Source organism: Acartia tonsa, chromosome 13 (genome assembly GCF_053477335.1).
Source record: "Acartia tonsa isolate MP-2025a chromosome 13, ASM5347733v1, whole genome shotgun sequence".
Lineage (NCBI taxonomy): Eukaryota > Metazoa > Arthropoda > Copepoda > Calanoida > Acartiidae > Acartia > Acartia tonsa.
This window is the reverse complement of record NC_137272.1, coordinates 16,259,161-16,286,975: the sequence shown is the minus strand read 5'-3', so window position 1 is coordinate 16,286,975 and position 27,815 is coordinate 16,259,161. Positions and strand designations below refer to the sequence as shown.

Here is a 27,815-nt window from a genome sequence, read left to right as displayed (position 1 = left end):
CTTTCCATGGTGCGCAAACTTCCAGAGGGACTATTAGTGTCTCTTTGTATGTTATTGGAATATATATTAGTGTTGTCTCTTTGTATGTTTTCACAGTCACATTTTTTAATACCTATAAAAATGGATATATAATAATTGGATATTGTGAGAGATTCTTGTATACCCTGACAAAATGCTTCTCCCAGCTGGCTTTTTTAAGGATAGCCACCACCAATCTTATGACTCAAACCCCCTTCCCATTCCTATTTCCATGGAAGAAAATATTGACCAATATCTGAGGACTATATTAGCAACAAATTAACAATAAAAATATCCACGTATTCTATATCCATTCCTATGAAATCTGTTAATTTTTCATTACTGTCTTTCTGATTAGTGATCTTTGTATCATTATGCTGACAATTACAATCTTTTTGTATGTTATCAGAATCTATACTGGTGTTGTTGTGGACTCTTTGCATGATACTGTTGTTATTGTTGGCTGTACAGTTATTGCTTGCCTTTTTCTTGGCGGACTTTCTCTGAAAATAACAGTACATGTAAAGTTAAAATCTTTAAACAGAGGCGTGCAGAAGCGGGTTTTAGGGGTTGTATCCAACGCCATGGCAAAATTAAGGAGATTGAATACAAACCCCTTGGTGTCCATATCCCTCTACACACCCCTTGACAAATATCTACAACCCCGTCATACAGCTAAGGGTAAGAGTTAAGGTAAAAAAAATCACCCCCTCCCCCCCTTAAAATTTAAAGTTTGGTTTTTACCAGAACAACCCTTTTAAAAAAAACTAAGATATTTTGAATATGAAACATTTTTCTGTTTAATAAATATTGGTTAAAAGAAAAGTTACCTCTTTTACTTTATGATCTGAAGCATGTTTTCTGAATAAATACCAGTTTTTAACTAATTTAGAAATTTAAAACCTTATTTTTAAACTAATGCTTAATTCAAACTTAAAAGTCTTAAAGTGTTAAACATAAAAGAGGTTTAAGGTAATTGGGAATAACATGTGACATCATTAGATTAATTTTTAATCCACGCAATTAACATGGCTTAAAAGATAATTTTGACTTACGGATTAGCATTCAAATGTATAAGCTTAAAATAAATTAACAGTTTTATCCAAGATCTTACAATTTTTTTGAGAATGTAATTAAGAACATCTACTAATCTACTGTGACAACATTTATTTAATTCCGTTTCGATAATATGTCAGCGATGACTACTTTTCTATAAAGTTACAGCGTCGATATAAACCCTTAAAAATTTGTGAAGACAATCTTTCCAAAAAGTTAAATTAAACCCAGGGATTTTAGGGTATAAGACAATGGACGATACAATGATATACATCCCCAAAATATGAAGATTTAAATCATTGTTGAAAACTTTGCACACTAATAGTTGGAATCAAACATTCAAAATATAATGAAAGCACCCAAAGTTTTTCAGCCAACCAATGAAAAAAACAAAGTACAAGTGTAATTACCAGTCCAATGTCCCATCCCTCCCTGATAAAACCTAACCCCAGTTATAGAGTAGCTGCTGCTTCTCCAAAAAAAATCTGTGAAAATATTCAAAATAAATGAATGAAAAAAACTGATTCCTAGATGTGTTTTGTTTCAAATCCTTTGCTGTCAGACCCTTAATGGATTGTTCTACACGATATATAAAACATTTTAGATTAATCTCAGATGCATAGAAAGAGAGGTGTTTTCACACATCTTTTTAAGCACTTATAATCCCCTCCCCCCTCCCTCCTTATTTTTGAAAAATGCAAAAAAATGGGGAGAAGTTTTTTTTAATGATTACTATAGGACAGGTTAAGTTGATAATTGAATTAGGCATATGAAAAATGTACCCCCTCCCCCCCCCCCCAAACAAAAAGACTTGTAGTGTAAATTCGATTCTTCAAGGCAGTGAAATCAGGAATAAGGTATAGCCAACGAGCGAAATAAATCTAAAATTATATTTGAGGGGCAGATAATAAAAGTCGTCAATTTTACTAAGTGTTGCCCCCAACGACAGCAACATCACAGAAAGGTAATTTAACTTTTTAAAATTAGATATAGTTTGACTTCAAAATAGCAGTTGATACACCCTCCTAAAGGATGGAAAATTTTAGATAGAATTCAAAAAAAATATTGATTAGGGGAAGGGGGAATGCATTAATTTAATTTGTAAACTTGTTTAGCTATTATATTCATTTCAAATTCTTTTTTTTTATTCTCAAAATATATAAACATTAATTCTTGCAAAACGGTTTCGTTAATCATGTTTGTAATCCTTTAATATAAAATTTTTCCCACTTTGTCATAAATAATATAAAAGTGAATGCCTCTAGGGACACTTGAGGTGATAAAAAGGGAAGTCGCCTGAGTCCCCAATTTTAGTTTTTTTTTAAATCCTTTTTTTTGTAGGGGGTCATTTTTTGTAGGGGTTATTTCTCTTGAAAGGGTGCTGGTACCCTCTACCAAAATAGCTATGGGCCATCCTAGAACCTTATAAGCTAGATTGTAAGGGAGATCCTTTGGTACAGACAGACATACACAGATACAGATATCCTGTTACTTTTATAATTGAATATATCAAATATGCATCTAAAATGTTGTTTTTTGCCTGGAGAATTTGGGTTAAATATTCTGCTAATTTCGGGTGTTGTGGTGTAATTCTGCCGTTTGAATACTCTCAATCCGTTAGGAGATGTGCCCGTTGCGGCTTCCATCCTAATCAAGGATGACAACATACATGAGTATCGCAGCTCAAAAGATCTTGGATAAACGGACGAAGTATTTTTATAAAACAGACGTTCAAATGTAATAACAAAGAAAAGAAAGAGAGAGAAAACTAATATCACAAAATCATTTAGAATAAGTATTGCTGTCTTTTGAAGAATGAACGACAGACACACGAAATAAACAATCTTCGCTAAAATGTTCAGCTGTCTATCTTAAATAGTAGCTCTGACTAACGGAGAAACAAAGTGAATTATAGAGTAGCTTCGTTAATAAAAAACGCTATTAAAAATGATATTTTTAGATTTCCCTCAAAGTTCCTACTCGAGTAAAGTAACCCCCTTCCCCCCTTATTTTGAAATTAATTGAAAAAATGTTACGTTTTCTTAGGTTATGTTTGCAACCGGGTAGCCCAGCAGAGTTAGAGCACTGCAGCGCAGGTAAGTCCCCGCAGGGTTTGGGATAAAAAAGAAAAGCTACCAACCCATATTTTCAATTTTTTTTTTAAAGTTGAAGGGAGGTTTTCTGCTTTCTAGACACGCGTATTTCTCGTAAAGTTGTGTGTTTATTAAATTGCCTTTATTTAGTCAAACTGTTCTTAATTTTGACCAATATATATGTACATACAATGTACGTTTAGGAACGGGCGGCTACGCCTCTAGAGGTACTTGAGGTGGCAGAGGAAGGAAAAAGTCGGTCCCCCCTCAAATTACAATTTTTAAAAGAAAGAGAAAAAACTTTTTTTCTTCTCGTATTCATTCGAATCCGGTGAATAGGAACCGGTTCTCATCCATACGAAAAAACTATGTCTAGCATCGTATTATATCCAGCTTTCTACGAATATAAAAATGTACAATCATAAAATTAAAACCAGTTTTTCTAGCCGGTGCCTTCGGCACCTCGGGGCTAACAAAACTAGTTTTAATCTAATTGTACATTCTATATCCGCGGAAAGCCATTTATAATACGATGCGAGAAATAACTATTATAGATTTATTAGTATAACTTAGAACCGGTTTAATCCCGCGATAAATCAGTGGAAAAATATTACCTCAAATTACTTTCACTGCTTGCTCGATCCCTAAAAGTAGTAATAATAAAAACTTGTGAATACTAGGAAGGTAGGCTTTACATTAAACTGGTACCCAAAGTTTTATAATTCATTGACTCAAAACGCTTGGGTACTTTTACTGAATTTTGATTTGTCACTTCAAAACTAGAAGTGGCTAAACCTTTTACGCCCCTAAAGTTGGATAATAACGTTTCCCTATTGGTTGATTTAACACCTTTTTGGGGGACTTTTATCGAATTTTGATTTATAAAGTTGAGTGTCCAAACATTTCAAAGCTAATAATTTAAATCTACAGAAAGTGTAATTTTGTGTACCATCATTGGGGACGTACATAAATTTATCGGCCATTGTCTTATGCCTTTAAATGCCTGAATAATACCTGTCATTTAGCTGTGGAGAGAAGTTGACAGGCTCCTGATTCTGAGTGACCAGGTCAGTGAAGGGTATCACCAAACTGCAAATATTAACAAGAATGACAACATCCTTAATTAGCGAAGCCAGAATGGACAAACAGACAAAGTGAGTTATAGAGAAGATGTTGTTTAGTTGTCATAACAAAGAATAGAAAGAGAGAGAATAAGCAAAAACATTATTGGGTATAGTCCCTTTCGTGACAACTCCTCTTACGGTGCGTTTCGTCGTATTTTTACAGTAGCTTTTGATAGGTTATTTTAGGTTAGGTTAGGTGATTACCCCGTTGGGTTAGAGCCCCCCGCAGAGGCTAGAAATAGGGAAAAAATAGGGAAAAATAGGGCTACTGTGAAAATACAAAGAAACGCCCCTTAAGAGGCGTTGCCAGGAAAGGGACTATATCCAAATTATTTGTGCTTTTCATTGATTGAAGTCATTAATTATATAAAAGTTAATTAATTATATCCTATGTATAATATTTTACCTTTCTTCTTTAGGTCTTGAAAAGTATTGGAACCACTTAAATAAATTAATTATTTATAATTTTAAATTTTATTGAATATATAATAAAGGATTGTGAAGTGCTTACATAACACAAATTATGCAACAATAGTTAAGGATAGTGGAAAGCAGGGATCGGAAGCCTCACGTAAGCCGCGCATAAGCCTCAGTTTTGAACCTGCTTGTGAGCAGAAAAAAAATTTTCAGAAAGAAGGATTGTCTGCTAAAGAGCCGTTTTATACATCCAGCTGAATTTTATAGTGATAAAATCACGATTTCACTGAGGCTTACACGCGGCTTACGTGAGGCTTCCGATCCCTGGTGGAAAGTGTCATGTGTGACGTCATAAAAATACGTATAAAAAGGAGGGATGGAAAGAGAAGTGGGAAAGGAAACCCCTAAAAAGAGATTGATAATAGACGTATTTTTATCACGTAACACATGACACTTTTTGCTGTCACAGAGTTAATATTATAGTAAAAGTGCCCTCCTTCTCATATTATAAATTTAATAAGAATTAAAAATCTTATAATTCTGCAAAAAAAAATATAAAAACTCAAAAACCTTTGCTTCAAAGTTTGTTAAATTTCTTTCAAGGGATAGGCACGGATTAACCTCTACCTTCCCAAAAATATTTGAAATCCAAATAAAATCGATGGAGTCCCAGAAAATGCCATTTCCCGCAGCCGTACGCGGTCACGCGTCATGATGAAAGGGTAACGCAAATTTCAGATCTCAGTTTTCGCTATTTGATTTACTATATTATTCTATAAGATAAAAGCAATGCTTGCAAGATCATTTATTTCGCTATGATATAAAGGTTAATTTTCCTCAATTCACGAAAACTGAGATCTGAAATTTGTGTTTCACTTTGCGTGCGAATCTTAGAAACGGCATTTTCTTACCCATCACCAAATCCCCCTTAATGAAGGTCTAAATGCTAACCTTACTGTACATGTAAACTTGAGATCTAGTAGCTCTGTAGGGTATACCAGATAGTTCTGTATCCATTGTAACCTAGATATAATATATACTAGAGATATAGTAGCTCTGTAGGGTATACCAGATAGTTCTGTATCCATTGTAACCTAGATATAATATATACTAGGGATCTAGGATCTAGTAGCTCTGTAGGGTATACCAGATAGTTCTGTATCCATTGTAACCTAGATATAATATATACTAGAGATCTAGTAGTTCTGTAGGGTATGCCAGATAGTTCTGTATCCATTGTAACCTAGATATAATATATACTAGAGATCTAGTAGCTCTGTAGGGTATACCAGATAGTTCTGTATCCATTGTAACCTAGATATAATATATACTAGAGATCTAGTAGTTCTGTAGGGTATACCAGATAGTTCTGTACCATTGTAACCTAGATATAATATATACTAGAGATCTAGTAGCTCTGTAGGGTATACCATATAGTTCTGTATCCATTGTAACCTAGATATAATATATACTAGAGATATAGTAGCTCTGTAGGGTATACCAGATAGTTCTGTATACATTGTAACCTAGATATAATATATACTAGAGATATAGTAGTTCTGTAGGGTATACCAGATAGTTCTGTATCCATTGTAACCTAGATATAATATATACTAGAGATCTAGTAGCTCTGTAGGGTATACCAGATAGTTCTGTATACATTGTAACCTAGATATAATATATATTAGGGATATAGTAGCTCTGTAGGGTATACCAGATAGTTCTGTATCCATTGTAACCTAGATATAATATATACTAGGGATCTAGGATCTAGTAGCTCTGTAGGGTATACCAGATAGTTCTGTATCCATTGTAACCTAGATATAATATATACTAGAGATATAGTAGCTCTGTAGGGTATACCAGATAGTTCTGTATGCATTGTAACCTAGATATAATATATACTAGAGATCTAGTAGCTCTGTAGGGTATACCAGATAGTTCTGTATACATTGTAACCTAGATATAATATATACTAGGGATATAGTAGCTCTGTAGGGTATACCAGATAGTTCTGTATCCATTGTAACCTAGATATAATATATACTAGAGATCTAGTAGTTCTGTAGGGTATGCCAGATAGTTCTGTATCCATTGTAACCTAGATATAATATATACTAGAGATCTAGTAGCTCTGTAGGGTATACCAGATAGTTCTGTATCCATTGTAACCTAGATATAATATATACTAGAGATCTAGTAGTTCTGTAGGGTATACCAGATAGTTCTGTACCATTGTAACCTAGATATAATATATACTAGAGATATAGTAACTAAGTAGGGTATACCATATAGTTCTGTATCCATTGTAACCTAGATATAATATATACTAGAGATCTAGTAGCTCTGTAGGGTATACCAGATAGTTCTGTATCCATTGTAACCTAGATATAATATATACTAGAGATCTAGTAGTTCTGTAGGGTATACCATATAGTTCTGTATCCATTGTAACCTAGATATAATATATACTAGAGATATAGTAACTAAGTAGGGTATACCATATAGTTCTGTATCCATTGTAACCTAGATATAATATAAACTAGAGATCTAGTAGCTCTGTAGGGTATACCATATAGTTCTGTATCCATTGTAACCTAGATATAATATATACTAGAGATCTAGTAGCTCTGTAGGGTATACCAGATAGTTCTGTATCCATTGTAACCTAGATATAATATAAACTAGAGATCTAGTAGCTCTGTAGGGTATACCAGATAGTTCTGTATCCATTGTAGCCTAGATATAATATATACAATACATGAATTTTCATTATGGATTTGAACCAGTTCTAATCCAGTGGATATCATACTGGAAAAAATGTTAACCTGATTATTTGTCTCCGGCCTGGCAGGGGAACTTGAGGGGGCAAACTGTTTGGGGGAGGAGGGGGCCTCTCTACCCCCAATCATGATGTCATCATCACCACTAGAAAAAAAATTAAATAATAATTCTAGTAACTTTTGGGTTTACATTATAACAAAGATGACAACATCCATAAAAGCAAAGCACTGAAACGGTAGGACAAATAGACATTAACACTTGTATAGTGTCAAACTGAATAATCAGAATATAAAAGTATAAAAGTCGAATCAAAATTGTAAGTAAATTTGTTGAAAAACTGCTTGATACAGGATAATGTTTATGGACATACTTACATTTTTAGGACTTGATAATAGAGTTGCTTCGCTTATAATATTGTTCTTTGTTGTCCCAGGAATCAATATACCAAGAATCAGATCAAACGGATAATTAGATCACATAAAAATTTGTTGTTAAAAAAGTAGAAAAATCAACATGTTTAAAATGGACATACGGACATTCTGGTAATGATTATAGAGTTGCTACGCTTTCTAAATCGTACCTAACAATACAGGAATCATCATGCAAAGTTTGAAATCGATAGGACAATTCTAACATGCCTAAATTAACGTATAAAAGCTATCTATCTCGGACGGGCGGACGGACGTACGGACGGACCGACCCCAATTATAGAAAAGCTTCGCTTTTAAAAGTTTATCTTTTAAATATCAAGTAAAAATCTTGGAATAGTTATTTATCGCATTGTACTTTCCGCGTTAAGTACAATAAAATGATTTTAAAATTTAAACCAGTTTTGTTAGGCCCAGGCTGACGGAGGGAGAGAGAGAGAAAGAGAGTGAGAGAAAGAGAGGGAGAGAGAAAGAAATAGAGACAGAGAGAAGGAGATAGAGAACAAAATCGACAGGGAGATACGATCACCTGTAGAGTATATTCGACACAAAAAAAAAAAACATAATATTTTATGTTGATACCTGCTGGTTAGTGGTAGAATTCTGTTTTGCTTCTTGTTTAAATGAAGAACAACACCTGTAACAGTTTTCAATAGTCTGTTTGTTTGTTTGTACAGAATTTGGGGGGAGGGCACCACCAACCTCCCAAGATAAATCGCCCCTACAAAATAATTCACCACCCCAAAAAAAATTCTTTATTTGAAACTAAAAAAAGGGGAGGGGGTCGACCACAAAAAAATCTTCCCAACAAAATTGGGTCAACCCACCATCCCTAGGAAATCACATGTCCCTAATAGCGTTACAAATTGACAGACAGACAGATAAAGTGAATTCTAGAGTAGCTTCGCTACTAAAAAAAAGTTAGTACCTATAACGTGAAGAGAAAAGTAAATTGAAATAAGTAGCGATGTCAGGTACGGAACAGCTAAACCTAAAAAAAGATACTGATCAATTAATTAAACAAGGATGACAATATCTATATAAGCGAAGCTCTAAGATCAGACGGTAGGACAAACGATCGAACATGAACACTTGTAGAGGGGCAGAACCTAATAAAGCAGAATTTTAAGTATTAATTCTAAACAAAATTGTATATAAATTTGCTATACCTAATATATTTGCTTGGATTCTTACAAATTCAAATGTATTGGAAATTTTGGGGGAAGACTTCTTTTTTCTAAACTTTTCTTTAAAAATGTGAGATAGCCACAAAATGTCAGAATTTAAACAAATGGAATTCTAAAATACAAAACAGTTATTTTTGTCTGTATTTATAGAACTTAGAAATTCCTTGTCCAAGCAGAATGTACTTTTGCACTTTATAATGTCTTGGTGTAATTTTAAGCTATTTTTCTAAACTCCCCAACCATCCCCTAGGATGCTAGAGGCGAAGCCGCTAGTAAATACATAAAGAAAATAAATGAAAGTACACTTTTGTCATGTAGAGGAGCAACACATGTTAAGGAAAAATCTTACCAAACTGACGGACTGACAGACGAACAGACAGAGTGAATTATAGAGCAGCAACGCATGTAAACGAAAAATCTTACCAAACTGAAAAGATTTGTTGTGTGAAAAATTGAGGAGAGATTTAAATTCACAATTTATTTCACATCTAAAACAATTAATGGTTACAACATCTGTATATATTAGGGTGGGCCCATTTCCCCCTTCTTTTAGATTTTACTGTTATCATAAGTTGCGGAAGTCATATATATGTATGATAAGCCCCATTTAAGTTTCAAAAGTGACTTGGCTCTTATGGCTGTCGGCGCGAGGGGGGTATAAAAATGCCCACCCCCTTATAAAACCAAAAATTTAAATTCCTTTAAACACAGGCATGTTGCATATCAAAATGACCGCATTGAAATGCTGATTACGAATCTGAAAACAGTTTTGAAAAATATTGCTCCTAGTTCGAATAAGATCTCATTAAGTACCTAAAAACAGCTGATTTAGTCAAAATTGTTCATTTTGGTAGTTTATTTGATAATCATTTCAGACTGAATCAATATATTTCAAAACGGTTTTTATATCTGTAATCAGCATTTCAATGCGGTCATTTTGATGTGCAACATGCCTGTGTTTGAAGGGATTTCAATTTTTGGTTTTATAAGGGGGCGGGCACATTTTATACCCCCCGCGCGCCCGTTGTTTTTGGATTAAAAAACCTCTTTCAATTTTCACAGGGTTTTATATTGGCCCAGTAACCCTTGCATATGTATACTAATGTGAAATTCCAAAATGACCCACCCTAGTATATATATACATATATCTACCTATCTGTGTGTGTCTTTCTGTCTGTACCTGTCTCTGTATAAGGCCTGTCTAAATATCTAACCGACAATCTGTCTGTCTTTCAGTATGACTACCTATGTGTCAATCTGTCTGTTTTCCTGTATGTCTAGATGTCTTTGTGTTCAAAAAACTTTCTGTCATTCTGTCAATGTTTATGTATATCTGTACACATTTAAGTTCTTTTGTCTTATGTTTGACTCCTGTCTCTATGTTTGTCATAATAATCCATCCATCTATCTATCTATCTACCTGGTAACCCCAGTAGAATAAAAAATGGCGGATAGGAACAAACTAGTGAACCATACTAAAACTCCAGCCATTAATGTTGTTTCCTAAATTTTACATCAAATTTGTGTCAGATTGTATTTGACAAATTTAAATATTTCATTCATGAACCCTCTTTTTTCAATTTTCTCGTCTTAAAAGATAAAAATGATGGGGAAGGGTGCATGCATTTTTTTAGGGGCGATTTTTCTTGCGAGGGTTGAGATATCATCCACAAAATGAGAAGCTTCACTATGAAGGAGAACCATATTGGTTCAATTATGAACTGCGATATCCTACGTTACAAACAGACAGACAGAAATTTATAACATCCTATTACTTTTATATAAGGATTTCTATGAATCTATTACATATTATGTGTTTTTCACAGCTTTCCGCGGATATTAATTAAAAACTTATAAGCATAACTCCAATTTTGTTGGTCCTGAGTGCCCGAAGGACCGGGCCAACAAATCTGGTATAAATATTTTTATTTTCGTGGAAAATTGTCTGTAATACGACACGATACATGATTTTCCAGTGTGACTCAGAACCGGTTCTAATCCAGCGGATATTAATCAGATTCGAATCCATACTGTAAATAAATTTCTTTACCTGTGTTAGAAATTGATTATGAAAGAAAGGAAAAACAACAGCAACATATAAATCCAAAATTCTAAATAAAAATATTTTCATTAATTAGGGGGAGTGATTTACTAGATGTGTAACCCATGGCATTAGAGTGAGATTTTCATACTAGAGACGTTAAAATTTGTACCTACGGCTACTATGTTTGGGACGTGACACTACTAGTGAGAGTAGGAAGAATGCATTGTCCATAAACAGGCGCAGTGCATTATCATGCACAGTTTTCCGGACAAAGGTAGTGCAATCAAAGTGATGATTGTCTGTAGGGTGTTAATCAACCTTGTAACCTAAATTGGGCTTTAGAGCATCGCATTACATTATAAACGGATAATGGCTTCCCTAGATGATCACTTTAAAACAAACGAGAATCCAGAGGTGGATTCTTAAAAAAATTTGTCCCACTAATCGCTTAGTGCGGCAAAATTGTTTTCGTGAAAAATACACCAAAATCACATTAATAATCTACAAAAATTAAACAAAATTATAGAAGGGGTTATTAACATAAGATTTTATTTAATTTTTTGTAGATTTTTTTGTGATTTTGGAGGATTTTTCACGAAAACAATTTTGCCCCACTAAGCGATTAGTGGGGCAATTTTTTTTAAGAATCCACCTCAGCTCTAACGATATGATTTATTAAGAAAAATATGATGAGTACCTATAGAGTAGCTTTGCTCCAAAGAGACGCACTAACCTGGCAAATTCTGTGAGGAGATTTAAATACAAAGAAAAATACAGCAGGGTTAAAATTAGAGAACCTGAAACATATAAATTAGTTTTTTTGGGGGGGTATAGTCCTTTAAGTGACAACGCCTCTAAAGGGGCGTTTCGTCGTATTTTTTACAGTAGCTTTTGATAGATTATTTTAGGTTAGGTTAGGCAAATGTTAATGATTGGCCCGCGGGGTTAGGAAATTGGTTTCGCAGGGCTAGAAAAAAGAAAAAAACTAATGTGAAAATACGACGAAATCCGCTACTTTCCATAATTCAATTAGTTTATTTTAAAACAGGACTGAATTAGGCGATTTCTGAAAAGTTGTCTATCGAGCACTGAAACCCCTCCCCCTCTTTTTTCAAAAAAGATTGAAATCAAGAACAATGGTAGTAAATTGTACATAAATTTGTTCCATAATTGTATAAATTCATGATACTTTTGAAATTTATAATATATATTTAGGACTTGATTATGGAGATGCTTTGCCTGAAATATTATACCTTGTTGTCCTGGGAATCATTAAAATGAATTAGGATAATTATATTGTAAAGACCGACCCTAATTATAGAAAAGCTTCGAATTTAAAAATATATAACTTACATTTAAGATAATGGATGTCCGTCCCATGTAAAGAAATTAGAAACACGGACGTACAATGTTTGCAAGGTTTACAAACATTTAATTTTTGGCAATTCGAAGATTTTTTTTTGTTAATCTATAATACAAAGTAGCTCTGTCCGTCTGTCCGTCCGTCCCTTAAGATTAACTACTGAACCGATCGAATTCTACTCTTCGGGGTATATACCTATTGGTTCTGTGGTGGTTTTAAGCTATTTTCTTGGGGGGGTGGGACACCCCCAACCCCCCCAAAAAATGAAAATTCCCTCCCCCCCCCAAAAAAAAAAATTCCTGGTTTTAAAATTTTTTTTATTAATCTTTTTAAAATTACCTCATGGGGTAAAGCCCCCTAGAGGTTAGTGGCTAAGCCGCTAGTCTTATTTTAAGCTATAAGAATTTCTAATTTTGTATACATATCTAAGTCTAGCGGTTAGCGAAACAGACAGGCAGGCATCCTATTATTTTTATTTAATGATAAACACTTACATTTAAGATAATGTATGTCCGTCCAATGAAGAGAAATGAAAAGCATGGAAAATGTGACCAGGGTTAGAAAATTAGCACACAGCACGTTGGCCTGGTGGATATACCTAAACAGAAAAAATTCCAGAGATCTGAGGGAACAGGACAATGGGCGGTGAATTAATAATACCCTTTCTAATTAAAAAATAACCCTCTGGACTAAATACTATTAAGATTAATAATGTTACTTTGAACGACTAAATCAAGAAGATAGGAAAAAGGACGCTCGGAGGTATACCTTACTTAATGACTAGCAACTACGCTCCTAGAGGCCTCTAGGGGTACTTGGGAGGGGATAGTTGAATTCAATAACCCAATTTTTTATTTTAGATTTAAAAAGAAAAAACAAAAAAAATTGGGAGGGGGGGATTTTCAATTTTAATAATTTCTTTTTGTGGGGGGGTTTCTAGGGGCGATTTCTCGTAGAAGGGTGGTGGAACCCTCTCCCAAAATAGTTATAAACCTTTCCAGGACCTATGTGAGGCTACCCTGTAAAGGAAAACCATATAGGTTCGGCGGTTAACGAGATCCTTTGGTACAAACAAACAAAGAGACAAAGAGATTTTATTACTTTATTATAAGAATTGACTTCGCTTTAAAAATATATGTAAATGAAATAATTCAAATAATAAAAAGAATCAACAGAAAATAATCCATTAATACAATAAATATGAGTTATAATAGCACAGGATGTATTTTAACGAGCTGTCGTAATTATTAATCAATTCTGTTTCATATATGTAGGTATGTATGGAATGGATTATCTGCTGGATTAGAACTGTATAGCATCTTATTACAGTAATTTCCCGCGAATAATGAAATAAAAATCATGAAAATTAATACCAGTTTTGTTAGACAGGGCGTTCGCTGTGTTAGAACTGGTTCTCAGCAATAAAATTTTCCGCGAATAATAAAATAAAAATCATGAAAATTAATACCAGTACTTCTCAGACAAAGGTTATCTGTTAGATGTTACTTAACCTATACAGTAGTTGCATCCCACTACAAGCGGATAATGCACCTGGGTTCTATATATGATCACTTGAAATCGAAAGAGAATCCAGCTCCAAATAGTTATAGAGTAGCAGCGCTTATGATATACATACCTTGGTTCATAAAGTTCATGAAACCAGATGATAACAAGAAAAAGCATAATACTAGCAGCCATACCAATCACAGATATGGGGAAGGCGAGAATAATACCCAATGTTGATATCTAAAAATTAAAATATAAAAGACTCCAGAGAGAGAGAGAGAGAGAGAGAGAGAGAGAGAGAGAGAGAGAGAGAGAGAGAGAGAGAGAGAGAGAGAGAGAGAGAGAGAGAGAGAGAGAGAGAGAGAGAGAGAGAGAGAGAGAGAGAGAGAGAGAGAGAGAGAGGGAGACATTGGAATGTTTATCACACTAGTCCCCAAAGTTATATAATAACGTTCACTTATCGCTGGCTTAACAACTTTTGGGACACTAGTTAATTTTGATTAGTTGGGCGTTTAAACGTTTAAACCAATAATTTTAATCTACAGAAGAAGTAATTTTGTGCATCATCATTGGAGATGTACATCAATTTATCGGCCATTGTCTTATCTCTTTAGATCCCTGAAAACAGACAAAATATGAATTAACTGTCTATACAAGGACGACAACATCCATAAAAGGGAAGCCCTGAAATGAAAACGAAAACTTATTTTTTTTATAAACTGCTTATAAAATAGAGGATACTGTTTAAGGACATGCTTACATTGTTAGGACTTTATTATAGAGTTGCTTCGCTTATAACATTGTATCTTGTTTAAATAGGAATTAGTATTTCAAAAATCAAGTCAATCGGATAACTTTATCTCTTAAAAATCAACATGTTGTAATTGGACCTATGGACATTCTGGTAACGATTATAGAGTTGATATGCTTTCTAAATCGTACCCAACTATTATAGGAATAACATGCAAAGTTTGGAATCGATAGGACAATTTCTAACATGTCTAAATCACAGAGAAAAAAATAAAAGAGAGGAATCGAAGCAACTAGAAGACGAAAATAGGCAGTGGGCCCAGGGGCCTAATTAGCGCTGTTGCCGCGCTAAATTTTATAGCTATTCCACCACTTTTCAAAAAGGAGGATTACAAAATTAATATGTAAAGTTTTAATAATTAGAATATAATATTTAAATTAAAAACAAAAAGAAAATTTTGTTATTCAATATAAAAAATACTAAAATAACAACATCTAAAATTTTTTTTTTTACTTTTTACTTTTAGATATTGTCGTTTTAATGTTTTAATTAAAAATTACAACGAATTTATTTTTATTTAAAAAAAATTTGTGCATGAAAGATGAATCCTTTCATTTCTAAAAAGGGGGAAATTTTTTTCATAATAAACATTCAGCTGATTCTGACCACCCACGGCTGTTTGCAAAATATTGCTTTTCTTTTTATTCACATTATTATTTATGATTGACTTACAAAAAGCCCTGGGCGGCTTTTGATTTTCGTCTGCTAGTTTTTTCTTAAAAAATTTAGGGATGGGGAAGTAGTATTTTACCATGAAAAGGGGGTGAGTATTCATCCTCTTATCCTTTTTTCTTATGGTCTAAATTAACAAAAATAGCTAACCTTGCGGACTGACCTTAATTATAGAACAGCTTCGCTTTCTAAAAAGATAATGATTACCTGTCCAACCCCTCCGTAGGGTTGATTACATATTGTTTCATTGATAATATACATCTTAAATATCATATAATAGTATTTTATCATATTATAGACGCCTTTCCGCAGATAGTAAAATAAAAAATTATATTACTTTTAAAGTAGCTTTGTTAGCCCCAAGGGGCCGATGGCCTGGGCTAATGGCGAATCATCCTACCAAGTTTCAAAACGATTAGACATTTGTAAATTGATTTACGATAACAGCTATCCGTTACATACGGATCAGCCGAAAATATAGAAAGCTTTGCTGTTACAAAATGCCCTTTAACCCTTAACGGTCGGGGGGGTGGGGGGTCGTTGAACGCCCCCCCATCCGGTTTTTTCTATATCATTTTCTGTAAAGGGTTAATTGGGGGAATTTACACGACAAAAAGAAAATAAAGGTGACTATAACTGAGAAATAACAAAGAAAACGACAGTAAAATCATGGCTGTTTGAGTCTGACTGTTTGAGTATTACAGAAGTATATCGCTAACCGCTAAACCGATATATATATATGGTTCTCATTTACAGTGTAGCTTTTCATAGTTCATTTAAAAGGGTTGATAACTATTTTGGGTACCATAAGAAGTAGACCCTAGAAAAAAATGACATCTCCAAAATTTCTTTTAAAATTTCTTTTTGAAAGTAAAATTGAAAGGGGGGGGGGGTTGACTTACCCCTCTAACTACCCCAAGTGCCCCTGGAGGCACTAGTCGTAGCCAATAGTTGTTATATTTTTTTTTGGAAATAATGGTCCTTGTTATTTTTTTTTTAAATTCAAAACATATCACAAGCACAAAAAATAACAACTAACAAATAATAAAACATTAAAAAGAGAGAGAGAGAGAGGGATAAATAGATAGATTGAGAGAGAAGATAGATAGATTATCATTTTTAGTAAGTTTATGAGTAAATTTATGTATACTTAAGCGACAATTAAATTAACAAACATAAAATTCTTAAATTTACGCTTTATAGTAAAGACAAACTAAAATCAGACTAACCAACAACAATAGTTTTAGAGAAAAGTGCTAAACTTCTAACATTATGCCAAATCATCCAAGAAATAAACATTACAAAAATCAAGGGAACAAAATAACTATAAAAATGTTATCATAAATAAAAAAAAACATCATGTTTTTTTTTAATGATTATGCGTTGCTACACTTTCTAAATTATACCTAATTGTTTCATGTTATGCTCATACAAAGTTTGATACCATATGATGATTTTAATTTTTGACATGCCTAAATTAAATATATGAAACACTCGTTATGGACGTAAGGACTTACGCTAAATGTTTAATGCTTTACTTCTAGAATAGTTATTTCTTTCATCGTATTATAAACCGCTTTCCGCGGATATAGAATGTACAATTATAAGAATAAAACTAGTTTTTTTTTAGCCCGTGCCTTCGGCCACTCGGGGCTAAAAAACTAGTTTTAATCTTATAATTGTACATTCTATATTCGTAGAAAGCTGGATATAATACGATGATAGACATAGTTTTTTCGTATGAACCGGTTCCTATCCACCGGATTCGAATGAATACGAGAAAGACAGTTTCCACTCAGGGGTCTTAAGGGATGAGACAATGGGCGTTGAATTGATACACACATACACAATAATGATAAATAAAATCACTACTTAGGTAGATTTAAGTTATTGGTTGGAACAAACCAATCAAATTACAATAAAAGTACCCAAAGTTTTAAAGCAATAAATAAGAAAACATCGTTATAAAACTTTGCGTACCAGTGAAATTGACAATCCATTGGCTCCTCCCTCCCTTGCTTTCGCTCAAGTGAACTGAATTCTACTGATGGCCCCAGCTGTTTTAGTGAGTATGAGTTAAAGAGAGTTAAAATCACTATGGTGATCTGCGGATACCACTCAATATAAAAACTATTACAATATCTCTCTTAATAATGTTTTTAAATTCTTACCAATATAATAGAAATTTTAATAGCGAAGCCTTTGTATTAATAGGGTCGTCGGTAGGGCCGGATACTTTTTTTGGCTGGATACCGGATATCCGGTCGGATAGCTAGCCAACGTTCGATATCCGGCAAATTACCGGATATCCAGAATAAGAAATCAGCCGGATATCCGGTTTCAGGATAGTTTCAATATCCGGCCTAATAATGAAAATGACCGGATATTCGGCCAAACCCTAGTCGTCGGTTCTTATGTCAGTAATTATCCTTCGTAGCAAAATCTTTTATCTTTCTAACTAATAATATTGCCGGATTGTTCCTCCACTTTTTTCCTATTGGCTGATTTAGAGAGTGTGCATCTAGATTGTTCCTCCACTCTTTTCCTATTGGCTGATTTAGAGAGTATGTATCTAGACTGTTTCTCCACTGTTTTCCTATTGGCTGATTTAGAGTGTGTATCTAGATTGTTCCTCCACTGTTTTCCTATTGGCTGATTTAGAGAGAATGTATCTAGACTGTTCCTCCACTGTTTTCCTATTGGCTGATTTAGAGAGTATGTATCTAGATTGTTCCTCCACTGTTTTCCTATTGGCTGATTTAGAGAGTATGTATCTAGATTGTTCCTCCACTGTTTTCCTATTGGCTGATTTAGAGAGTATGTATCTAGATTGTTCCTCCACTGTTTTCCTATTGGCTGATTTAGAGAGTATGTATCTAGATTGTTCCTCCACTGTTTTCCTATTGGCTGATTTAGAGAGTATGTATCTAGATTGTTCCTCCACTGTTTTCCTATTGGCTGATTTAGAGAGTATATATCTAGATTGTTCCTCCACTGTTTTCCTATTGGCTGATTTAGAGAGTATGTATCTAGATTGTTCCTCCACTGTTTTCCTATTGGCTGATTTAGAGAGTATATATCTAGATCATTTATATCTATTATGTAACAGATTTTCTTGGTGAAATTAAGTCAACTCCAATGCTTTGATTGTAAGACCTTTTATGTAAGTTATTTATAGTATTATAGACAGCTTTCTGCGGGTATCAAAATAAAAAAAATATTCCTGAGATGCCATAGGCACGGGCAAACAAAACTGTTATTGATTTTAAGAATTTTTATTTTAATATTAGTACAAACATGTCTATAATGCGATTCATGATTTTTCAGTATGGTTGAGAACCGTTTATAATCCAGGAATAAGATATAACCAACAAGCAGATCCATAAAAAGATATTGTGGACACTGACAGGTATAGAGGTCGTCAATTCTCCGACAGCTGAAAATACGTATAGGTTTTGTGATTTTTTCCCGAATTAATTTCATTTTTGGTATAAGCTGTTTATAATCCAGTGCATATTAATCGATTTCGAAGCCATGCTGTAAAAAATATTCAAAGTTCATCATAATGAACTCGATATTTGTAGTTTTGGATATTATCTTATTTGTAGTTTTTCAGACATACTTATTTTTTACTTCCCATATTATAAGAGAGTAATAATTATCTAACTTTTATTCAATAAATTATTTTTTAAAGCAAAGAATTTCTATAATTAGGATTGGTCCGTCCCTAACTGATAGCTCTTTTGATTAATTTAGTTAGAATTGTCTTATTAATTTGAAACTTAGCAAGACGGTTCCTGTTACATTAAGGTACAGTTTAGAAAGCATTGCAACTCCATAATCGTTTCGTCCATACGTCCATTTCAAACATTCATATTTTTATTTTCTACTAAAGTTTTTAGTTATATAATTAATATTATCATATTCATCGGATTCTTTTAATACAAGTTCTTGGGAAAGTCCCAAAAACCTGCCCTTAAAACGAGTTTATGGATGTTTTTTATCCTTGTTCTTCTAGTGCTTGGTTTCATTGGGTTATAATATTAATCCTAATATACAAATTAATATAATTTTAGTGTCTGTATGGACGGACGTACAGACCGACCATAATTATAAAAAGCTTCGCTTTTAAAAAGAAAGGACAGACAACATAACTTATAGAGTACCTTCGCTACTGAAAAAAATAAAAAAATATTATTTTAAATAACTAATTAAGTATATTTACATTATGAAAAATATAATCATCTTTTCTTAAAAATCTTTAGTCAAACAAAATTAATATTAAATCGTCTTTACAGTAAGCGTAATTAATTAAGTTATCACATAAATATAATGAGTTAGAAATTCACAAAAAATTACAAAATTGTCTTTTTTGTTACATTACAAAAATTAATAGGTAGTAAAAAATACTTGATTATGTACAAAAATGGAGATTAGGGTATCAGGGATCTACAGGGATAAGACAAAGTCTAATCAATTGATGTACATCCCCAATGATTATACACAAAATTACCTCTGTGGTAGTTTACAGTAAGTGGATGAAACGTTTTTACTATTATATTTTTTCATTAGAACTATAAAAAATTAGGGAGGGAGGGGACAGTATGAAATAATAAATGTGAAACAATTTATTGTGTTGTCCCTTTAGATCCATGTGAAACTACTAACTACGCGAAAGTAACATTATAATATGCAAAAGTAAAAAATCATAATTTCACAAGTTTAAGTAAGAGTATAAAAAAATATAGGTAATAGAATGATATTAAATCCTCTTAAATACTTGTATAAGTTTAAATCATTATTTATGAAGAAATAATATACCCTAAAATATCAATAGCCTCGGCTTTTATGAATCGTTTAAGTGGATTTCTTTGTTACAAAATTGTTAAAATGTTTCATATTTTCAATTTTTGAAAATAATTGTATTTTCAATATATCATTAGTTTCTATAAACTTTAAGGTAAGGTTATAATTACCAAAATTTGACCAAAATGTCATTTTTACATTTATACAGAATTTTAAAAAAAATTATTGAGAATTATGAAGATTTTTTAACTAGATTTGATGTTGTCATCTTGTATATTTAAAAAAAAAATTCTATTTCAATATTTCTCAATAAAAGCGACTTTTTTGATTATAATGCGCCTAACTTTATTTTTTTTAATCAATAAAATATAATTACATTTTATTTTGTCATTAATTTTCAGTATTGTGGTCATATTTTGGGTTAACATGAATTATCTTTTTTAGTGTGTTAACTTAAAGGAGTTTTATTATTTATTGTATCATCTATTAAGAGCCAGAGTAACACTTGTAAGAAATTGGGACAACTGTTGTTGTTTCTGCACAGTGTTTTGTAGGATTACCATCAGCTCCTCTTTGCTGTAGCCTGCCAAGCCATCACCCTAAAAAATATAATAAATCAATGACGATAAACAAAATTAGTGGTTGAAACGTTTTGACACTCAACTAAATGAACAAATCAATCAAAATTCAATTAAAGTACTCAAGGTTGTTTTGCAAACAAATAAGAAAACGTTATTATAAGACTTTAGGGACTAGTGTAATTAACAAACCATTGTCCCCTCCCTCACTGGGTTGCAATGTTTTGACACTGATAGTTTGAAATAATATTTATTATAGGATGTCTTTTTTTTCATGTTTAAACAAAAATTGGATGAAATCCTAACATTTGATTATGTAAAAGATGGGATTTGATAAATTATATATTTTAAAAGTTCAAATCTACTCTACAATTAGAGCAATGAACTAGTACGTCCGTCACATCGTCAACCCATCCCCTGTTTGGCCCAAATTTTAGAATCGCATTCGCTGTTCACATTTCTTGCCTTAAAAGTTAAAAACATTGTGCACTTTATTTAATTGGTTTTAAACTGGCAATGTTAAGTTTTTTAACCAATAATATAAATCTACAGAGGAAGTAATTTTGTTTATCAACATTGGGAATGGGATGTATCATGTATATGTCCATTGTCTTATCCCTTAAGATCCCTGGTCTCACCATAGTTGCCTTACTTCTGCCCATAATTTTCCTTGTTCATATTTGAAGACAATTTTTTTTTACAAAAATTCCCGAAACCAAATATCAAGAAATATCTCCTTAAAAGTTTATTACGAAATACTAAATCATTCCAAAATGTAAATATTAACAAGAATGACAATATGTATAAGTAGAGAAGCTAAAAGAATTTATGGATTGACAAAAAGACAAAGTAATATTAAGCAAATGTTCAGTTGCCAAAAAAAGTTACCTAACAAATGAACAGAATTATTGAGAAAAATAGAAAATCACTAAAACTTTAAATATATATGTGTGTGTATATTGTCGCATGACGGACGGACTGACAGACTAAATGTGTTGTTTATTAGATGTTCTTTGGAATCGGATAAATACACAAAAAAAAAATTAAAAATGTATCTTCAATAGCAGAAGAGAAAATAAATGATATATGAGTAAATAACATTTCCCCCATAAAGTTAAGAACTGATGGGTTGACTGAGACAAAGTGAATAGTATAGTAGCTTCGCTACTAATAAATTATTATTTGATAAAATAAGAGTAAGCATCCTTAATTATATAAGTTTTTCAATTGAACAATTACCAACGTCATCATATTTATTTGCAAATAGATTAATTTCCCAGTAAAGTAGGAGACAAAAGACTGTAAAAATCACTTATTAATTAAGATTTTAAACTTTGGGTACTTAAATGAAACTTTGATTGGTTGGTTACAATTTGGTAGTGTCCAAACTATTCGACTAGTAATATTAAACTACAGAAGAGATAGTTAAAGGTACTTCAATTTATTCTTCGTCATTTCTTAAGATCCCCAGGGCATACCTAAGTTAATGAGCGATAAAAAAATATTCCTCTATGTAAACAAACTTCATACAATTTGTCTTTGACGGAGAGTGAGACTCAATTATGGCTAGTAGTAAATCAACCCCCCCCCCCCCCTCCCCCAATTCATTTCCTAACAACTCTTGATTGATTGAAAACCCTTTAATGCAAGCAGTGTTTTTCTCGTAAATAATTGAAAATCTGATGAAAATTAGCTAAGAAATGCCAAACTGCAAAGTGTGTATTAAACATACCTAGCCTAGGTAATAGAGACGCATGAACTGACAACTTTTATAATAGTGACCACTGTTTTGAAGGTCCCAAGGGCCAAAATATGACAAAATCATTAATCTCTTTAAATTGATCGAAGTAAAAACTATTTCTCTTTTTTAGAAGGCAAAAAAACATACCTTTGACATAATGGCATCCAAATCATTAAGATCCTTTTTCTCTTCGGTATCAGTCTCTTTGTCATATTTCTCAATAAATTTTTCTTCAGACTTTTCTTCTTCAATCTTCTTATTCTCCATAGTTTGTTCTGTCTCAATGGTTTTATCCTCAGTATCATTGTTGGCCTTCTCGATGGTGTCTTTTGATGTTGTACTTGTAGGGGTGGTTGTAACGGTAATGGTAACCTCCTCGTTTGAAGACAGCGACGACGTGCTTGAGCGAGCTGCGGCGGCTTTAGCCGCGCGCACCGACAGCGGCTCCTCAGCGCCGAATAACTCATCCCACGGGTCGTTGGAGGATTTTTTGGTGCCATATGCGGCGGAGGATTCTCGGGATGGAAATTCCAGAAGCATTTTGGGGGAGGCACTTTCCGGGGAGTCCTTGATGGGGGAGGGTGGGAAGCCATTCTTTGTTGGTGAGGTGGGGGAGGGTGAGGGGCCGTGGAATAGCGCTGCTTTGATCTTTTCTTCCTCTTCCTGTAATCACAATATAGTTAAATTATCAAAATAATTTGAAGTATTAAAAAAAATACTTTCACGTAAAAATATACAAGCGAGTTATATTTAAGATAAACAACTGACTATTGTCTTTAGTAACTCTTTCTTTTGTCATAATTACTAAATGAACCAAATCGAATCATACATTTTCCGCGGAGAGAAAAATGAAAAATCTAAGATTGAATTTTAGTTTTGTTGGCCCTGGAAATTCCCTATAATAAGATACAAGATGTTTTAGTAAGACTCAGAACTGGTTTTTATCCCGCGAAAATCTAAATTACCTTTGTTGTAATTTCAAGAACTGGAGATTTTTTGACGAGGCTAGTCTTGGCAAGACTCTGCAGGGTTCGCTTTACGGTCAGCTCTTTAGGTGCCTTCAAACCTCTGAAAATATTTAAGGTTACTCGGTGCTTCGAGGGCAAGGGGTGTATATTCTTCACAAGATTTATTTTTTTTCCCCGGCTACCATTTTTTTCCCCTAGTTTTTTCTCAACAAGTAGGGGGGAAAATGGAAAAATATTTAAAGAACTCTATATTTTATTTATTTTATCCCTCCTACCACACATTTTTTTGTTTTTTTTTTCACCAAGGAGGGGGGGGGGAATGGAAAAAATGTTTTCAGTTTTCTTAATTTTTACATTTTTTCCCCTCCATCCACTTATTTTTTATCCCCCCCCCCCCTGAGCAGGGGATCCCATGTAGAATATACACCCCTGTTCGAGGGTGAAGAATTGATAACCACCACATTGAATTTTATATAACATTTTTTGGGATCAGAGGAGGGGGCATCTGTTTAGAAGGGGTATCGTATCTTGCCCACCAATAAAATTTTTTTCAAATGACCAGTAGATATATTATAATATTCCTTGGAAGTGTAGAGCACAATTTTCAAATTACTTTGTTATTTTTCGCTGAATTCTTATTTGAAAATCGGCAAAGATACTCCAGATATTTTTTTACAAACATTCATCCTAATACTTTAACTTCAATAACTCCAAAAATATAATGCTAATAAAACATCCAATCCTTATTTTGAAATAAATTGAAAAATAGAGAGGGGGTTAGGTTAGGTGATATCGGATACTGTGTAGAATTAGATCCGTAGCGATAAGGCATCCCGAGTGTAGAACATGCAGAGTGAGAGCCCTCTTTGAAAATGCATAAACTACATACCTGATATTCCTTACTTGGGCAGCACTTAGCGAGGCCAAATCTCCAACTGTTGTCAACGAAAATACATCAAAATCTTTCTCAAGAATCTAAAAAAAACATAATTATAAAAACATAATTAATGAAAGCAAATCTTTATAATTAAGGAATTAAAAAAATTAAGAGTATTTAAAACATTTTCCCATATTTTCCCCACCTTGGAGTGAAAAAAACTAAGGGGGGGGGGGGGTGAGAGGAAATGTAATATTTTGTAAAAAATAAATCTTGTGCAGAATATACACCCCTGGAATGTTGATTAACAATCCGCACTTTAAGTAAAAATCTCTGCTTTTAATAATTGTTTCTCATGTTGCAAACTATAATTCATAAGAACCATTTAGTAACAAAGAATTGTCAGGGATATAAAGGGATACGACAGTGGACGAAAAATAAATTGGTATACTATATAACCAATGATACACAAAATTACCCATTTCTGAGATTACAAATAGTGGTTGAAACTTTCTGACACTCAACTTAATGAACCAACCGATCAAAATTCAATAGAAGTCCCTAAAGGTTCAATTAAGAAAACGATATTATAAACTTTGGGGACTTGTGTTATATGCAGCCCAATGTCCACTCCCTCGCTGAAAATTGTGGTAATAAATTCCAAAGAAAACCATTTAAGAAATAAAATATTATATTGTGTTGCCAAATTATTAAGAATTTAAGTAATACAATTCCATATAAAAAAGTATCTAAAAGGATAAGACAATGGGGGATAAATTGATGCCCATTCTCAATGATGACAAACAAAATTATCATTTCTATAAACTAAAATAATTGGTTTAATCTTGATTTGTGTCCACTAAACCTTGTCCGTATCATCATCCATAATTTAGGTGCTTCACTAATACCTATGGATTTAGTCTAATAGTCATCCTTGTATAAAATCTAAAGCACATAACACATACCTTAATACTGGTAACCGAAGCTGCCAGTTGCAGGACCAAATCCTTCACGGGAATGGCGCAGCTCGTTAGCGGCGGGTAAATGGGAGTTGAACTGACGTCCAGCGGCGGGGTTTCCTCGTAGTTTGTGCTGCGGCCGCCGTCACTAATTGACTCCTTGTTTATCAGCAAGTCTTGCTCGGGGGCGTACAGGCGCAGCTTTTTCCTAAAAGAGGATAGTTCTATTAATAAATTTATTAGCCTAGATGGACTGTTACAATAACCAGTCCACCGCGTTAGAAGGATTTTCCAGCAAACAAAGATTTTTTGTGTATATTTAGTCATGGTTGAATTCATCAATTCTCATTAGTTGACCCTGCTAAAGGAGGGGGGGGGGGGGGGGGGGGTGGGGTTGGGGAAAAAAATTAAGAGAACTGAAAACATGTTTTTCCATTTTACCCCCCTCCCTGGTGAAAAAAACTAAAAGAATATGTGGGAGGGGGAAAATTATCATTAAAAAAAATGAAAATAAATGAAAGAACCTAGAAGGGGAAATAATACACCCCTGCATTATCATTGCCTAATTTTCGAGGAAAAAAAACATTATCATAATAAACACTAGAATGAGAGTATTTGGTGAAAATAACATAAGAGAATAGCTTTGCTACTAAAGCGTATATATTACCTTGTAGCTGTGCGTTCAATCGACCTAGGAATCTCCACTCTGTCTGACACAGGATCCGGTTTGAAATGAACGTGGCGGATTTTTCCGGTAACCGGCGAGCCCTAAATAAATGGTCATAGAATACGTGGATATATTGACAGGGGAAAATTTGTTAATTTTTAACAAAACTGACTTCGACTCTAGATTTTAAGTACGTCAACTTAAACTTGTAGGCAAGCCGTTTACGAGAACTTATTACACACAACTAAATTTTTCCTTCACCCAATTAATAGTTAATTTAAAAACTTATATTTGTTTACATTTACAAGCCAATTAAAAAATTTAATACTTTTAATAGGTATAAACATTAAGAATACAACAAAAAAACAGAATAATAAAGACACAAAGAGAGAGATTTTATAGTGAACGGGGGAACATTAAGACATTAATTACACAAAGTTTTATGACATTTATTGGTAAAAAAAAACTTTCGGGTACAAACATTACACCCGATAATTTTAATCTACCAAAAAAGTTTTAAATATTAATATATACTTATAAGATAAATAATGAAATGTACTTTACCTCAGTAGAGGAGGGTGTGTCATCCCCCCGTTTTCTCTTCAAAATACTGGCAGATGGGGAGGCGTGGCTTGGAGACGGCTTGTACCTGAATTTATCATAGGCTTTGTCTACATACTCAGATTTCAGACAATTTATTTTAGAGTTATATTTGTCGGCGAGGGAAACGTGAATTTCTTGGCTGAAATTCAAGATAGACGGCTAAATTTTGTGTGTAGATTCCCTTTACCAATGAGCATTCAGTATTTAGTTAAGGGGGGGGGGGGGGGGTTTAATGCAACCATCTCGTAATCAGTGAGCAAATGGCACTTAGAATTCGAATTTCCATCTATAATTTTGCATGAGTAATCCTTGGTAGATCTATTTTCCCTAAATCGAACAAAAAGTTGGAAAAGTAACGGCTAACGGCTGGCGGCTCATCTGTTTTTTTACATATTGACCGACTGTCCAAGTAAAGGGGGGGGGGTTAATGCAACCATCTCGTAATCAGTGAGCAAATGACACTTAGAATTCGAATTTCCATCTATAATTTTGCATGAGTAATCCTTGGTAGATCTATTTTCCCTAAATCGAACAAAAAGTTGGAAAAGTAACGGCTAACGGCTGGCGGCTCATCTGTTTTGCCATTTGTTTGATATCTATATTGCAAATTAGTCACGAAACCTCTCTCAACATAATACTCTTTTCTACTCCAAAACGCTATCAAACGGTTCTAGACGGTTGCTGTTGGTACTAGAAGTTTTAAAATTGGTTATTGCTATCATTTAACATGAATTAAACCAAAAATATGTTTTAAAAAGTTGATTCCTACGTAATAGATGATGGATTTACCCTGAAAATAGGCAAAAAACGGCTGAACGGCGAAGCCGCTAGCCGTTACTTTTCCAACTTTTTGTTCGATTTAGGGAAAATAGACCTACCAAGGATTACTCATGCAAAAGTTCAGATCGAAATTCGAATTCTAAGTGTCATTTGCTCACTGATTACGAGATGGTTGCATTAACCCCCCCCCCCCTTTACTTGGACAGTCGGTCAATATGTAAAAAAAGAAAAATACACAATTTATGCAAACAGATTTCGTTCTCTTTCATATTTATTTTTTGACACTTTTCCTGTTTGTCCATCCACAATTTGTTGTATGATTTGCAACTCATA

At 33.4% G+C, this 27,815-nt stretch overlaps 3 protein-coding genes across 3 annotated transcripts in view; 1 reads left to right on the top strand and 2 right to left on the bottom strand.

Moving 5' to 3' along the window:
• LOC145304199 (hydroxypyruvate/pyruvate aldolase-like) overlaps positions 1 to 27,815 on the top strand; it is a 171,047-nt gene that overhangs the window by 52,245 nt on the left and 90,987 nt on the right. The gene's annotated exons all lie outside the window — the stretch shown is intronic.
• On the bottom strand, positions 431 to 15,761 carry LOC145335178 (uncharacterized). Its single transcript, XM_080180907.1, has 19 exons — positions 15,711 to 15,761; positions 14,151 to 14,260; positions 13,009 to 13,112; positions 11,885 to 11,948; positions 11,158 to 11,218; positions 10,528 to 10,610; positions 9,531 to 9,595; positions 8,849 to 8,911; positions 8,503 to 8,557; positions 7,537 to 7,636; positions 7,139 to 7,163; positions 6,898 to 6,950; positions 5,660 to 5,731; positions 4,698 to 4,732; positions 4,182 to 4,256; positions 3,782 to 3,811; positions 2,615 to 2,721; positions 858 to 879; positions 431 to 521 (listed from the first exon to the last, which is right to left on the bottom strand). Exons 2-19 carry the CDS (start codon positions 14,210 to 14,212, stop codon positions 431 to 433), a joined length of 1,167 nt encoding a protein of 388 aa, XP_080037033.1. The 5' UTR covers positions 14,213 to 14,260; positions 15,711 to 15,761.
• Positions 19,701 to 27,815, bottom strand: part of LOC145304169 (uncharacterized) — a 45,340-nt gene continuing 37,225 nt past the window's right edge. Inside the window, exons 46-52 of the mRNA XM_080145937.1 lie at positions 26,664 to 26,748; positions 26,100 to 26,200; positions 25,439 to 25,640; positions 24,486 to 24,571; positions 23,594 to 23,696; positions 22,776 to 23,291; positions 19,701 to 20,908 (exon numbers count right to left, since the gene is read on the bottom strand). Coding sequence (XP_080002063.1) covers positions 20,789 to 20,908; positions 22,776 to 23,291; positions 23,594 to 23,696; positions 24,486 to 24,571; positions 25,439 to 25,640; positions 26,100 to 26,200; positions 26,664 to 26,748 — 1,213 coding nt within the window. The 3' untranslated portion in view covers positions 19,701 to 20,788. The remainder of the gene's footprint in view (positions 20,909 to 22,775; positions 23,292 to 23,593; positions 23,697 to 24,485; positions 24,572 to 25,438; positions 25,641 to 26,099; positions 26,201 to 26,663; positions 26,749 to 27,815) is intronic.